General features: G+C 46.2%; 1 protein-coding gene across 8 annotated transcripts in view; it reads right to left on the bottom strand.

Moving 5' to 3' along the window:
- Nucleotides 1-13094, bottom strand: part of sorcs2 (sortilin-related VPS10 domain containing receptor 2) — a 186501-nt gene extending 173407 nt beyond the window's left edge. For all 8 annotated transcript variants that reach the window (XM_086197831.1, XM_086197830.1, XM_086197832.1 and 5 more), the window contains exon 1: nucleotides 12668-13094. In XM_086197831.1, the coding sequence (XP_086053957.1) occupies nucleotides 12668-13003 (336 nt within the window). In that variant the 5' untranslated portion in view covers nucleotides 13004-13094. The remainder of the gene's footprint in view (nucleotides 1-12667) is intronic.
- Nucleotides 13095-15054: the final 1960 nt, after the last annotated feature.

Below are 15054 nucleotides of genomic sequence, written 5' to 3'. Positions count from 1 at the left end.
CTTCCCAGCTGCTTCGCTTTTGCTTTTCTGAAAGGAGACGTGTGCTTGGGAGCAACAACGCTGATGCAAATCAGCCACAAATTGGATTACTGTTTGCAGAGCTGCCTGTCACAACAGCAAGGTGGCTTCTGTAGCATCAAAAGAGCAGCTGACGAGGGGCTGACGGTTTGCTAGAGGGAAATGAACATCAATGGAAACCAAAGGGTGAATATGCTTTCTGATGTCCAGCTTAGTTCATTTGTATGTGAGCTGTTGAGGAACGCATTCACTTAAGTCACCAAAGACAGAAAAAATACACTTTTCTGGCAGTAGTCGGGAGATTAAAGCGGTGAACTTTCTGTCGGGAGGGATAGAACGTGACCTCTTCAGCTCTAAGGGTTCTGGAGGTCAGGTTCTCAAAAGACCAACCCAAAAGTATCAAGACTCTCTGAGCCTCACTCAGGACTATCGGGGACCCTGTGGATGGATCAGAGCCCAGAATGTTCCCCCGGTGTGAGCGTTACCATGATGACCACTGCTGATGAAGTGAAGCAAACACGTTTGGTGGAAACACCACAAACCATCTGGAAACCACCTTTAGCAAATCAGAGGCTGAATTCGCTGCGGCTACGGACAGGAACGCAGAGCCCGTATGGCTCGCAGCTTAAAGCTGTCTGGAAACTCTCCTGACCCATGAGAGTGGACCATCACGGGCCGAACCGGACAAAACCCGACAGAGCTTTTCCAGCAGCTGACCAGCAGATCTATTTGGTTCCACCTTGGTTCTCGCCCCCCTGTCGGCTACTCGGGAGCGACTCTAGCAGGCGCGTCGCTGAGAGACGAGGCAGAGCAGCTGGAGGACGTCAGAGGGAAACAGTTCCTCAATAAAATATGATCCACTTAACCCAAATAATCAAGGTTCTGTACAGTGTTGAGGGAGCGCCAGCCCCCAGGAGCCCTCACGTCCATCAGATTACCTTTGAAGCTCACTGTTTCTAATATGTTCAATACGTGAAGATTAATAAAAACATCTCATTTCCTTTGTAATAATAAATCCACACTGATCACCCCCCCCCCCCGTGGTCTCAAACCTAAAGGCATATTCATGAGCCGCCATGATAAATAGGCTCACTGATTGCATTACAGCATAACATCATTATCTGATGATAATGTTTATTCAATAGTCTGATGATGGTAAATTAATTTTTCTCAGTAGTGGATTTTGTGTGTGGTGTCTCACACTTCTAAATCAATTTCTGTTGAGTCTATAATTTCAGTAATAACATTCAACCAAAAAAAAAAAATCAGACAGGTGTGTTGCAGCCTCATTTATGAAATAATGTGATTTTAATTTCTGATATAATACGAAAATGCTCAATAAATTTCAAGACTGCATTTCCGTTTTCCCCTCCAACGGACCTAAAACAGGATTATTATATCTGTATCCTGTTGACGCCGGACTTGTGTGGAAGGCTCCACGAAGCTGCACCTGCACGCGTGCACACACACACACACACACACACACAGACACGCACGTCCCTGGTGAGAGGCGGGGTTCACGTGGGACGAGGGCTGATTGAAAGCGGAGGCGCCGTGGCGCTGAAGACGATCCAATCTCTAAATGTGTTGTTGAAAAGGTGGAACGCTGGAGGAAACCTGCTGCGCTACATTTCACAAGTCTCCCAGTGACTCTATAGGGAGAGATCCTCCGCTTCTCCTATAGTAGCCACACACACACACACACACACACACAAACACAGCCCACTCACATCATAACAAAAAACAAATGCAAAATAACACTTCTCGAGCCAAACACAGAAAAACCCAAATATAGCTGCAGAGTTGTTGTCCATTAAAACTGTCACAATCCACACGGCAACAGTAAAACACATTAACTGTCATTTCTGAGATTTTATAGCTCTGAATATTAATCTACAAACACGCCTTATCTTAATATTCCAGTTCAGCTCCTCCTCCGCTGCAACTCATTACTTTCAAATAATAGTAACCAGCAATAACATATTAAATTTAGAGAGTAATTTGCTCGACTCTGTGCGAGACAGATAAGAGGAGAGACGCAGCACAGCTGGCTAAATGTGCGACATGCATATGTAGGCAAACATAAAAACTTCCTCTCTTACTCTCATTACTTCATTATTGTTGCATGCTCTGTGGCGGTGAGCTCCGGATTTGCGCGACCGGTGAAGCCACATATTTAATTCCTCATGACATCAGCAGATATTCATCAGTCGCAACCTCCAACTCGCCGAGTCCACGGTGCTCGAAGCCGGACCGGGGAGAGGTGTGCTGCTGGCACTCTGAGTTCACATCAGCAGCCAAACTACTGGAAGGCCCCAGCAGGATTTCAGGTTTCCAAGGCAACATGAACAAGAACTTTCAGAGACACTCAAACTAAGGAAGACGACAACAACAACAACAACAACACCAACACCAACAAGGGACATGGGAGAAGAAACTGATGCCCTCAGTTTACTGGGACCAAACAATGAGTGGGGTTTATTTTAGCAACACAAACAAAAAGACAGAAACATTCAGAATATCTGGGTGGTGATGCTCCAGCCCTCCCAAAAGCCACACACACACGCACACACACACACACACACACACGCACACACACATAGAAATACTGATATTCTTGATTTAAACAAGCTGTCAAACCAAGGAGAGGAGTCAGTAAAAGACTGGATACACACACACACACACACACACACACACACACACACACACGTCTTCCTCATACAATAATGCAGGAACAAACTCACAACAAGATCTCAGCCCTCTTGCCAGCAGCCTCAAAACTGCAAGACAAGCACATGTTGATGCTTTTACCTCACCTCCAGGCGGCCAGCACCCACCTGGCAGCGCTAAACTCCTGATCAGACGTTGGCGCTGCAGTAGCACGCCGCTCTCTCTACTTTCCCAAGGTCTCGTTTGCAAGGTAACTGTGGCATCGATGGGACAAACGCTACTCACCGCCAAGTGGCAAAGAAGCGCCGCTGTGCCAAAATAAGAGAAAAGCTTTGGATGAAGATCTTATTGATGGATAAACTCAGTAATCTGCAGTGCTTTTATGGTTCCGTTGCTTCCGGTGCCAACAGGGCAAACAGATGGGACGCCGATGTGCCGTATGCACGTCGTGTTTCACCGCCAGGAATATAAGCTGAGGCCACAGCGCATAAACTGTGTTTCCACATCCACATTTTCCTTCTTCTAGCCCCCCCCCATGCGTGGTAGAGCTGCAGCTGTGAGGAGACCATGCCACCAAATCACAGCATCTTTCAGGGTCACTCTCACTCACACGCACACACACACACACACACACACACACACACACACACACACACACACACACGTACTGCCAACACAATAGATGATTAAGATTTGACATTAAATCAGATCTGACTGCTAATTGTACTCAGATCCGCATCCTCAGAATTGTTTGTTGGGACTTGCATCAGATAGTTCTTATTGTTCATCTTGTTTCTTCATGATATTAAGCCTCATTAATCCATCCTTGAATAAATTAGCACGTTTAGGAAACCCGCAATTTAAAACAAATCTAATTAAATCAATCTAAACCCAGCAGCACGACATGCCCCTCCATCACTGACTCCATCAATGACTGAGGAGCATCACCAGGAGTGTTAGACTCGCCCTTGACAGCGGGAGAAACCAGGAAAAAAAACACACAAACGAGGAGATGCACGTCAGGTCTAGCCGACCCAGAACAGCCAGGACTCAAACCCACGACCTTGTTGCTGTGAGGCACCAGCCAAACCATCAAGACTCCAAACAACAAAAGTTTCTACACTTCAAGGAGATCAAAAATCCTTGAATACAAAAGTGAATCCCTGAAGGCAATCAGTGCAGAACTTGGTCTGTACTTGTAGCTCCAAAGTCGACAAGTATTTGTTTACAGGCCAGTTTTATTGATGCGCCACTGCAGTGAGTCGCAGGAGCCGGCGCAGCAGCCCGGGTCCACCCTCTCCCCGCGGTCCCAGGTGAAGTCAGCCAGCCTCAATGAACAATTGTGACAGCGACATATCTTCCAAGTCTCACTTGATGGATAGAGGGCATCAATCATCGACCAACAGCAGCCAAAAGGGATTTAATGCCACAAAAAAAGACACTCGACTGTGCTTTGAAGTGCCGTGACGGCCATGTTGGGTGGCCAGCCTGCTACAGTGTCATTTATAAATTAGGGGCAGAACCAGATTCACATTAGAGAGACGCAGAGAAACCAAGCACACACGTCTGATTATTTACAGTCTGGGGTTTTTGTTGGGGTTTTTTCTTCTCTTGGAGAGTCTCTTCGAGCAACGTGAATGAGGACAGACAAGATAAATGATGAGAAAAGCTCTCCTCCTCACATGTGCAAACAATTTTCCACCACAGAACAACCGGGGGCCAAATGAACAGTTGAGTATGTGAAGCGTGAACAAATGCCTTTCACATTAAGTCAGGACCCTGGAGACCTAGATAGTGAGTGGAGGGAGAGAATCCTTGTTCTAGAGCCTGTATGTGTATGTGCACACCTGCGGGCCACGCAAAAACACACAAGAACCTGGGCCGTGTTAGGATTTGATGTATGCTGCTGGCAAATAATCCTGATCCAAAGATATTCGCACAGTAACGAGGGGACGACGAAGCGAGCAGCGTACTCTTTATGTGGAGAACACAAACTGAAGAAACTTTCCTGCACTCAAAATTTTCAATGAATTCCAGTTTCTGATGAAATATCTTGAAAACATGATAACAAATGTTTGCTGTTAAGCGTTAGCGCTCTAACACACCCACACACAAAGATGGGAGAGTTCAATAAGTACACAAACTGTTTATTACATGGCATTTTCCTATTAATTTCAGCGTGAAAACAGCTGCCTCAGACGTACGGCCACACCGCGACAGGCTGGCAGTGAATTACAGTGAATTAATTGATTTTCTTCATTTTCTAAATTGCTGTCCGAATTTTATGTCCATTTAATATTGATGAGGTCCATAAAAGAGTTACAAATGTGTTATTAATGCTGATTCGGCAGCATTCACATTCTTGCGATGATGAACTTGTTTGAGTTTGAGTCATTTATGTTTACCAGTAACTTCTCGTGTTCACCAGTAACTTCTCGTGTTTACCAGTAACTTCTCGTGTTCACCAGTAACTTCTCGTGTTTACCAGTAACTTCTCGTGTTCACCAGTAACTTCTCGTGTTCACCACTAACTTCTCGTGTTTACCAGTAATTTCTCGTGTTCACCAGTAACTTCTCGTGTTTACCAGTAACTTCTCGTGTTTACCAGTAACTTCTCGTGTTCACCAGTAACTTCTCGTGTTCACCAGTAACTTCTCGTGTTTACCAGTAACTTCTCGTGTTTACCAGTAATTTCTCGTGTTCACCAGTAACTTCTCGTGTTTACCAGTAACTTCTCGTGTTCACCAGTAACTTCTCGTGTTTACCAGTAACTTCTCGTGTTCACCAGTAACTTCTCGTGTTTACCAGTAACTTCTCGTGTTTACCAGTAACTCATGTGCAGTTACTGGCTCACAGACACAGGCTTTTGCATTGTTATTTTTGTTAGATGATGTATGAGCTGATAAATCATCCATTTGAGAGACTTTTGAGGACTCCGTCCTCCATGGAGTTAATCATGCTGGGGGGGGGGGGTACTGTTGCCCATCCCAAGGAATTAACCACACCTCCAGTTTGGGTTGTGGAGGGTGGGACAAGAGTGGACTGTCAGCACCTCTTTTGCTGCTCATTTATCATTTAGTGGGACATGCTGTTAGCAGTACAGACACACACACACACACACACACACAAAATCTCACTGGTCTCGGCATCAGACAGACAATCAATACACACAAAATCAAGGAACCCAGTAAGCGTCAATGCCACTGCGGAGGTGACTGGGGTTGTTCTCAAAACACAGATTCAGATAGGAAAGCAGTTTTTGGGAGCCGCTCGGCCGCTTCCTCCCTGGTTCAAACTGAAGGACCTGAACTCAGAACCAGCACGCCACTAATGGTGGAAATAGGTCGGTGCACCTGAATGGGCATCGGTTTCCTCGGGCTGACGGAGAGGATTTCTGGCGTGTTAGAGCTTATCAGACACCTGCGACGTGACTATTCCACTGTCTGATTCCCTCACTCACTCACACACACACACACACACACACACACACACACACACACACACACAGTGGTAGTTCTCTCCCACCCTAAAGCTGCTCTCATCTAATTACCAGTTGAGTCACTGGGAGAACGGGGAGGCACTGGAGGAACTGTTTTTGGTGACATATCAAAGTTTCCATTAGTTTGCGTCTTTTCTGTTTTGCTAATTTGCTTTGTAACTTCAGGCAGGAGTTTAATTGCCGAAGCCACAGCCTGAGTCGGTCATTAATAAATTGCAAGCTCCGTTAAAAAGTATATAACATGAGCCTCACGATCCAGTTCATCATGTACTTTCGTATCTGTCGGTGCACACGATTTGACACTCTGAGATTGATGGCATCATTCAGAATGCTCTTAGACCATCTAACCAGTGCAACATCGCACTGCAGCTCTTCATGCGTTACATTAATATTCATGATATCAAGGATATTTGGATATTCTGACGTTGGAGGCCTCCAATTAGTAAAAAGGTTCCCCTATGAACCAGCATGGCTTCTTCAGCTTTCACTCCTTTAGAATTTAAAGAAATACCTGTGAAGATGTTGCAAGCGAGCAGGCAGGCCTCTTAAAACTGTATGAAATTCCTGTCGTCTGTAATCTGCCTGAGCTTCAATCCTCCCCTAATAACCAATAAACTAGCAGTTCAAATGGAGGAAAGACGAATAATAATTTTTAAAAATGACCTACTTTTTTTCTACTAACTCAACAAAGCTGAGCCAGCAGTGAAAGGGTTTAGCACTGTGCTACTGGTGAAATATGCAAACACACGCACACACACACACACACACACACACACACAAAAAACAACCACATTTTGTGATGCCAAAATAGTCCGCAAATAATCTTCAGTGTCAATCGTCAGTGAGACACAAATATAATTCCACAGAGGAAGAAGAGAAGAGAGAGAATAGACGGAGGATGACCACAGCTCAGAGTTCCCGGGGCGAGTCAGTGGCACAAAGAGAATCCTTTCAATCCTGCATGCTCTATTCATTCGCCAGCCACTGGGACCACAGCGCACTGTTTCCAGGGTCCAGTTACATCCTTTCTATGTAATGTAATAAAGTTATTGAATACACATGAACTGCAGTTTGTTCTTTGACATCTGTAAAGTAAAACACTGGATTAAAAAAGATGTGTAAATGTATCGGTTACTTTTAGATCACTTCAAAACGTCATTAATGGCGAAATTGCGTCTCTGTGACTCAAACCAGCCTCCCTGTTTCACATAACGCCACAACCACGGGAGCCCAATCAAAAATCATGGCCCCAAAACCAAAGTCACAACTGTGAGGTGACAGCAGAATCGTCAGAATCAATACGGATGGTACTGATCCATCGTCGGGCCTGGTGGCTCCGGGATCTGACCCGGGCCCTGATCTCGGCTGCTGTGGAGGTTCAGAACTTGCGACATCTTAGGTTTTTCAATCCAGAGCTGTTTTGTTTTTTTTTCTCCTGCCCCAAGTCTCCATTTGGAGGAACAGACAAGTGGCCGAAGTCTGGAATGGAGCAACTGGGATGTTACTAATAAGACTGAAGTGATAACTGCCTGCTAGCGTATTGCCACTGTTTTACAATTGCGCTCAGAATACTACTGACAAATTGAAAGAATGCACTGAACTTGTCAAAAGCGACTTTGATATTTGTACATTCACCATAAATTACTTTTTGAGTGAAAGATCATCAAATTATGAATAAACTCCTCCGTAGACACAAGAGCAGATGGATCTCAGAGGTAACGCCGATCAATTGTTACACTTTAGAAGGAGCTGCAGCTTCACTCCAGACTTCAAGTTTAGATGAGCTAAAACAGATATTGACTCAGCCAGTCAATTCGCATCAGGCACTGACACTTTCTCTGCTCACCAAGAATCTACAGCAGTCATTTACTCACCTCTATGTTCCTCCCTGATGTACAGCGGCGGCAGCAGGGAAACTACAGAGCGTTGCTTCGAAACACCGGCACGTCCTCGCGTAATCCTGTTCAAAATCTCCTATTTCTGCCTCTCTGATGTTCTCTTAATAAGAGACGGCCTCGTTCACTCAGATTTGAGAACCCCCTCGCCCTCTATTTGGCTCCCGAACCCACCTCAGAGCATCTACAAATCTGGAAAATGTGCAAAATAGCTCCCACTCAAAGTGTTTCAAACCAAAATGTCATCGCTTGACAGCTGTGAGGGTCCTGATGTGCAGGAATGTCTGTGTGGACAAGCCTACATTAGCCAGGCTAAGCTAACCATGCTACCAAGCATCTTCTCAATATCGAGCCAATTTAAAAGAGAATCTTAGAAATGCTGCAAAAAAGACAAACAAGTGAAAATGACAATTACAGCAGTTTCAGTCAAGCGTTTTTAAAGCAAATAAACCAGGTTATGTAGTTCATATTTCTACCAGAAGGTGGCGGTATAGGCAAACATAGACTTCTACGAGTGCTGTTAAAGGCAGCGTAGAAGATGAAAACCAAAAAAAGCAACACGCAAGTCTGTTGTTCTGGTCTACAGACGTTTAAACGGAGAGAGTTGTGGAGGAATGACTGACAGCGGTTGTATCATTAGCTCTTTGGTTCACGCAAGCGTCGGACATGTTGCTGCTCTGGAGAAGAAGACAGGAAGATGTTTCCATCTCCAGTTTTGCGTCTTTACTCAGTTTTAAAAAACACACAACAAATAACCCCAAGTGAGCGTAAAAACCTTTTCATTAACCAGACCAAGGTTTTACACGTTGTGCTGTTTCCATGAAAACCAAAACGCACCAAAAACACATCAAAGTCTCTTCACGGAGACACGGCGACAGACTCTGACGATGGATTGACACTGGAAAGTCAGTCTCTCCTGTCTGAAGCTTGAATAAAAGGCACTCAGTGTCCGTGTGCGAGTCCTTCTTGTTCCACCGCTGAGCCTCCTGCTCATGAGAACCACTGGACTGCTAAACTTTGCTGAAGTACAGTACATTGAAACTTCTGTTCTAATTAGGCGCTAAACTTGGATTGAATTTTCTACCAACACTTAAAGAGCAGAATGTGAGCCGGAGAGTGAGTTTAGGACTGCAAAACACATCTCATTTGTGGGCTGCTCCTGGTGTGTTGATTCTACGGGTCAATCTCATTATTAGCCTTTTGATCATTGACCTTTAACCTCCTCCACATTGGATTCTTACAAACGCGGATGATTTAGAATGTGAAAGAAAAGCCACTTGTGCTTTATTTCCTGAAAAACAGCAAACACCCCCCACTTCACCAGTTATCTCTGCCTTCCAAGGACACCTCTGGAGGATGCCTGAGGGAAAACTCCACTTTTATGCTCCAAGCCATCAATTGGCCAATCAAGAGTTGTCAAGTGGCAGCAGAGGCAGTGGAGTGCACACAAGAACTTTTGCCAATAACTTCACTTTTACAATGAAGGTAGATGAACAATCCATCTAGAAAAACACCTTGGAAACAAGAGACTGAAGGAGAAAAAAGGGGGAGGCAGTGCAGTGATTGGTCCGACTCGTCGCAAGGAAAACAGAGGTTTGAGGTGGTCTTTGCTTCACGACTCATCACCGTGACAGATGTGACAGCTCAAGTCTGCCGCTGACCCTCTCATCAGTGACGTGCATTTGGAACTTCGTAGGAAAATTAAATTATGGAACAAGGGAGGGCGCAGACATTCATTTCAGCCACCCATCAATCTACGCTCGGCTCATAAATGTCAGCCGTAAGGAAATTGAACGGCACCATTTTTCTGTGTTTATTAGACGGGGATGAACTCTGGCTTGACATTCTTTCAGTGTACATACACACGTCAAGATAAGTCAAAATTTGAGGTTCTATGGCTGGCAGAGCATTACAGCTGGGATCCCTGCAGAGCGCACTCACCTCGACTGAATAAAAGTCAGAAGAAAAGTCCGATGGGAGAAAATTCATCATGAGAAATGCCACTAGGAACAGGTCCGATTTTGATTTATTACTTAAATGCCTTGTATTCACTTCTTGTATCCCTAAAATACTTATTCAACTGTTGAGCATTTGGTTGTCGAGCTCGCCCTGGCTTCAATGGTCCAAGTAGAAAAGTAACTGATGGCTGGTTCCTTCCAAATGTTTCATCTTGTTAAAAAACGCACAAGACAACTTTTTGGAAAGTAGACTTATTTGCCAACCTCCCTGGAGCCAGACGAGAAGATGGATACCCTTCTCTCCTCTGTAAAGAGATTAGAGTGCCGAGACCGCCTGACTGCTAGTTAGCTTAGCGCTATGAATGGATTGGCTGCCTGACATCGCTCAGCCAAAAGTCAGCCCATACACATTTATCCATAATGGTCACATTAAAGGGGAACTTCATCTTTTTCCACTTGCCATTTTTCTTAATTCTTTTAGTTTAAAGAGAGAGATGGAAATAACCATGTTTGGAATCCCCTCCAGCAACCCCTCAGCTGCTAGCATGTAATCCAGCGGGGCTCCCGTCAAATTATGCCCACTAAAAGTGTATTTATTTCACACTGACAGCTTCAGATTTAAATCATAACTGTCCCACGATTTAATGGAAAGGAGAAATAAAGGCCTGCCCTTCAAGAGATGAGGGCCAGCTGACGAAGAGCGGTGGACTCGCATGCAGCGGGGTATTAGGGAAAGGTGCTTAGGAACTGGCAGGCGTTTGTAGCACAGCTAGCCACAACTTCAGCGTGCCGATATCAGCAACTCCACTCAACGCTGAGTGAGAGAACACAACAAGCATGGTGGGATCTGCCTGAAGGTAGAGACAGACAGTCACCCCCCCCCCCCCCACCCTTCGTTGAACTGTCGTGATTTTAAATCTGAGCCTGTTGGTAAGGAAAAATGCACTTTTAGTGGGAGCAATTTGACGGTAGCCAGTTGCTCCATTATGGGTGCTCTGCCCCAGACTGGGAACATCCCAAACATGGGTATTTCCACTCACTTACTTGGACTAAAGAAGTTAGGAATTTAGAGTCACGGTTGGGGCGGGGGAGACAAACAAAACCAGTTCCTCTTTGATAGAAGCGGGGCTGAGTATAACATCCACCGTTTGACGCAACGCCTCAGAATTGTAGCCAACAAAACAGAACGTTTGTGTCAGGCTGCTGCTCCTAATGGGAGGATGAGGAGGATCAATTCTGGACCAATCAAAACGCTCATGACCCATTTGAACCAGGATGGGCAGTGACGGAGCTACAGGTTTTGGAACCGAGACAAAGGTAAACACAACAGAGCCCCCCCACCACCACCACCAACACCACCACCTGCACCTCCACCTCCAGCGTTCATTGTGCTAAGCTAACTAGCACCCAGTCATCCACAGAAGAGGATGGAAAATAAGCACATAAGCAATCAATGTTCCAAACTGTTGTTCCTTTGAAGTCTAGACCAATTATTGAACTGCTGTGGAAATACCAGATACTACGTGGCTTTTAGAAAACAGAGCGGAAAACAAGAATCCCCTGCCAACACCAGCTCTGAATGGGAAATCCCCGCTCGGGACTGGTGGGACAATATTCCTGCCGACTACCACAAATTCAGTCTGAATGATAACATAACCTGGCAGTGACATGAGGGTCGCTCGCTCGCATCAGAAACTCAGGGATCAGAGCTCTTTCGCGTTCAGTTGCACGTTTCATCTTCAGCCAACGGCACTTAAAACAGCAGCGTGTCACACTGGCGAGCAGCCTGTGATGGCCGTGATGTCCCCACCAAACACCACCAGGAAACCCCCCACCCCGTCAGCGTCCATCACAAAGGCTCCTCTTATTTACTGGTGACGCTGCTCTCACTTGACTGGCCTCACGGTGATATTTTCATACCTCATGTAGGAGATGTAAAACTTTTTTTTTTTTTTTTTAAAGAATTCATTTCCATGTTGTGGGATTTCTCTTCCATCCCAGTGGAGGACTCATCTTTGTTTACTCCCCTTTGGTATGGGATCTACTCAAGTACCACTATAAAAAAAAAACAGGTTATAAAGTAGGCTCCTACATCCATTTTCACATGAGCCAAATCAAACCAGGAATAAACAAGGCCATGCAAAATTCATGGCTAGAAAGCAGCATCAATATTTTAGTCATGGCTCCGTGTGAGTAAATCAAGCACGAGCTGAGTGTTTAGTGCGTTATTTTTAAAATATATATATATAAAAAAAACAAGTTGGAGCAAAAGTATATTCATAATTGTAAGCTCAACTCCCCGCGCGGTCCAAACACACACTCACACACACACACACACACACACACACACACTCAGATGCTGGTGCGTGTCATGATAACAAAGCCTGAACACACACCTGCGCGCGCGCGCACACACACACACACCTTGGCTCCTCATTAGAGAGTCGCGTATTGTGCGTCTGCAGCAGCAGCAGCAGGAGCAGCAGCAGAACAATAACTTGTTTCTGCTGGAGGTGAACAGGAGTGATGGATGGTCGGAGGTGACAAAAGGAGGGCTCGGATGGACGGGATGGCGCGTTTACCAGCGGGACGTGACGGAGGGCTGAAGGAGGGGAGAGGCTACTTACGCTGCTGTTCTCTCCAGTCCAGTGGACCATCGCCTGGTTGTGGGTCGCATCCCCTTTGAGCACGAACGAGCTGCTGTGGAGGGACATGTGTTTGTCCCGGGACAGCGCTCTCCTGGAGCGGGGTGAGCTTCCCGTGCCGGCGGTTTCCCCGTCGCCGTCTGTCGGGGACTCTCCTCCACCCATAGCAAACGTGTAGTCCTCCCTACCAAGCCGGTTTAAAGCCCCGCTGTCACAGCGCACGGGTCTCAGCAGTGGCATCCAGGCCGAGGCGGCCAGCAGCAAGACGCAGAGGTGCACGGCGGCGGAGAGCGGTTGTTCAGGGCGCAGAGGTGTCATGGTGTGAGCCCCTGGAAGCGCTCCTATCACAAAAGACTGATGGAGAGACTGCCGCTTGTGGAAGATAGATAGGTATATACTGTACGCTCGGAGAGGGGGAGTGAGGGAGGGAAGGAAGGATGAAGGGAAGGCAGACAGTGGGAACAACGTGGACTCGTCCCTGTGCCAAACCGGGTCCGCACCGTGGCGCAGTGGTGCCATCTGCTGGCCTGCAGCGGACACCGACTATGTGCTCAGAATAATTTCCAGCAGAGGAAAATCATCATTTGAGAAAAGAACAAGACAGAATTCAAACATCCATTGGCAGACTTTAGTTTAAAGCTCGAGCTGAGCCGCTGTCGCGTCTCTGTGTGCGAGCACCTGGGTTTTATCTGCCTCAGCGGACGCGCATATTCTGACTACAACTGTCAATCATGATCTCTTTATACTTTTAATTGTCCTGCTCATTTCTACTCCTTGACGTCTGTCCCTATCCATACTTCATCTCTATCTGCTGTCTTTGATTATATTCGATATTTTCCGCGTGTTTGTATTTTACTTCTGTTTATTCACTCGCTTTTCGTTTTTTTTTGTCTTTTACCTTCCAGCTTTACAGTTAAGCTGCTTTAATGTGTGACTTTCCCAGCTGAGGGATCAATAAAGTTTTAATTCGTTATTAAAGGAGGAAAAAAAATCACCATAAAAATGAACAAACCCTAAACAGAACTCACGCTGACTGATTGTTCCACACAGAAACGTTCAGCACTGCTCTGATGTGAGCCCGAACGCGCGCCACTCATTCCTCATTGGTCATCGTCAGCTTCTTTTGTATCAACACTGCATTGCCCTGTTGTTAAGGGCTGTGAGTTGGAAATATCTTCAGTTACATCTGTTTTCTTTTGCTATCTGAAATGCCAGAAGAGCGTGGAAAGTTACCGGAAGCTCCAGGTGACGTCCAGCGTTCACAGGCATCCGGCAGGGAGGAGTGGCGTGGACACAGTAACTGATAACCTGCTTAACTGTTGTTGCCCTCACGTGACAAATTCAGCAAACGACAACAACTTTTGGGGACACGGGTGTTTCTGTTCATGGAAGGAAGTGAGGTAGAGCTGAGGAGCTGTGGAGCTGTTCTGACACTGAGTTGAAGTTCCTCAGCTGCGCTGGTTGGTTTAAGCAACGACTGCGGTGCTGGCTTTTTTAGGGGCGTGGCCTCAGGTGTATGATGTCACAAAACCTCTGACTCTTATCTCTGAGTACTGACTGTGATCTCTTAATGTGGTCTCAGTACTCTGACTTTTAACTAACACAGGGGCCACAGGCTGATGCCCATTTTTAACTCAGGACTCTTCCAGGCTTTGAGGTAGAGCCTTCAGGTACCGGCTCCTCTACTGTGGAACCAGCGTCTCTCCATGGGTCAGAGAGGCAGACACTCTCACTAGGTTTAAGTCCAGGCTTAAGACTTCCCTTTAAGACAGAGCCTTCAGTTTTCCTAAAGTAAGAAGATGCCTGATCAATGGTTCAGGTAGCTCTGAAGCAGGTAGCTTCAGGTAGCAGGTTCAGGTAGCTCTGAACCATTGATAGCTATGCTGCTACAGGCTTAGACTGCTGGGGGACACATCAGGTTACATGGAGCCCTTCCCTCCTCTCCTCTCCTCTCCCCCCCTCTCTCCTCCTCTCCTCCCTGCACATTTTTGGAACTGTCACTACCACTACTTGTTGCACTTTGTAGTTTGGCCTTGGTGTCTCTCAGTCTCTCTGTGTTTCCACAGATCCACCAGAGCTCCAACCGCCGCCTGCATTGCCCCCCCCCTCTTATTCCCTACTGTTACACCGGCCTGCGCTCCCCTTCCATGAACCAGTCTACCATCCAGTCCCCCATCAAGCTGGCTTGCTCTCCCTGCCTCCCCTTCCAGAAGCTTCCTTCTTCAACTGTTATTAACATTTCCATGTTTCCTACATTCTGTGTTATAAACTGTTTTCTTGTCTGTAACAACATCTACTGCACGTCTGTCCGTCCTGGTGAGGGATCCTCCTCTGTTGCTCACCCTGAGGTTTCTCAGATTTTTCCCTGT

The sequence above is a fragment of the Aulostomus chinensis genome, chromosome 24 (genome assembly GCF_037954235.1).
Source record: "Aulostomus chinensis isolate RoL2024-O1b breed Wild chromosome 24, RoL_Achi_v1.0, whole genome shotgun sequence".
NCBI lineage: Eukaryota > Metazoa > Chordata > Actinopteri > Syngnathiformes > Aulostomidae > Aulostomus > Aulostomus chinensis.
The sequence above is the reverse complement of the archived record's forward strand: the minus strand, read 5'-3'. Positions and strand labels throughout refer to the sequence as shown.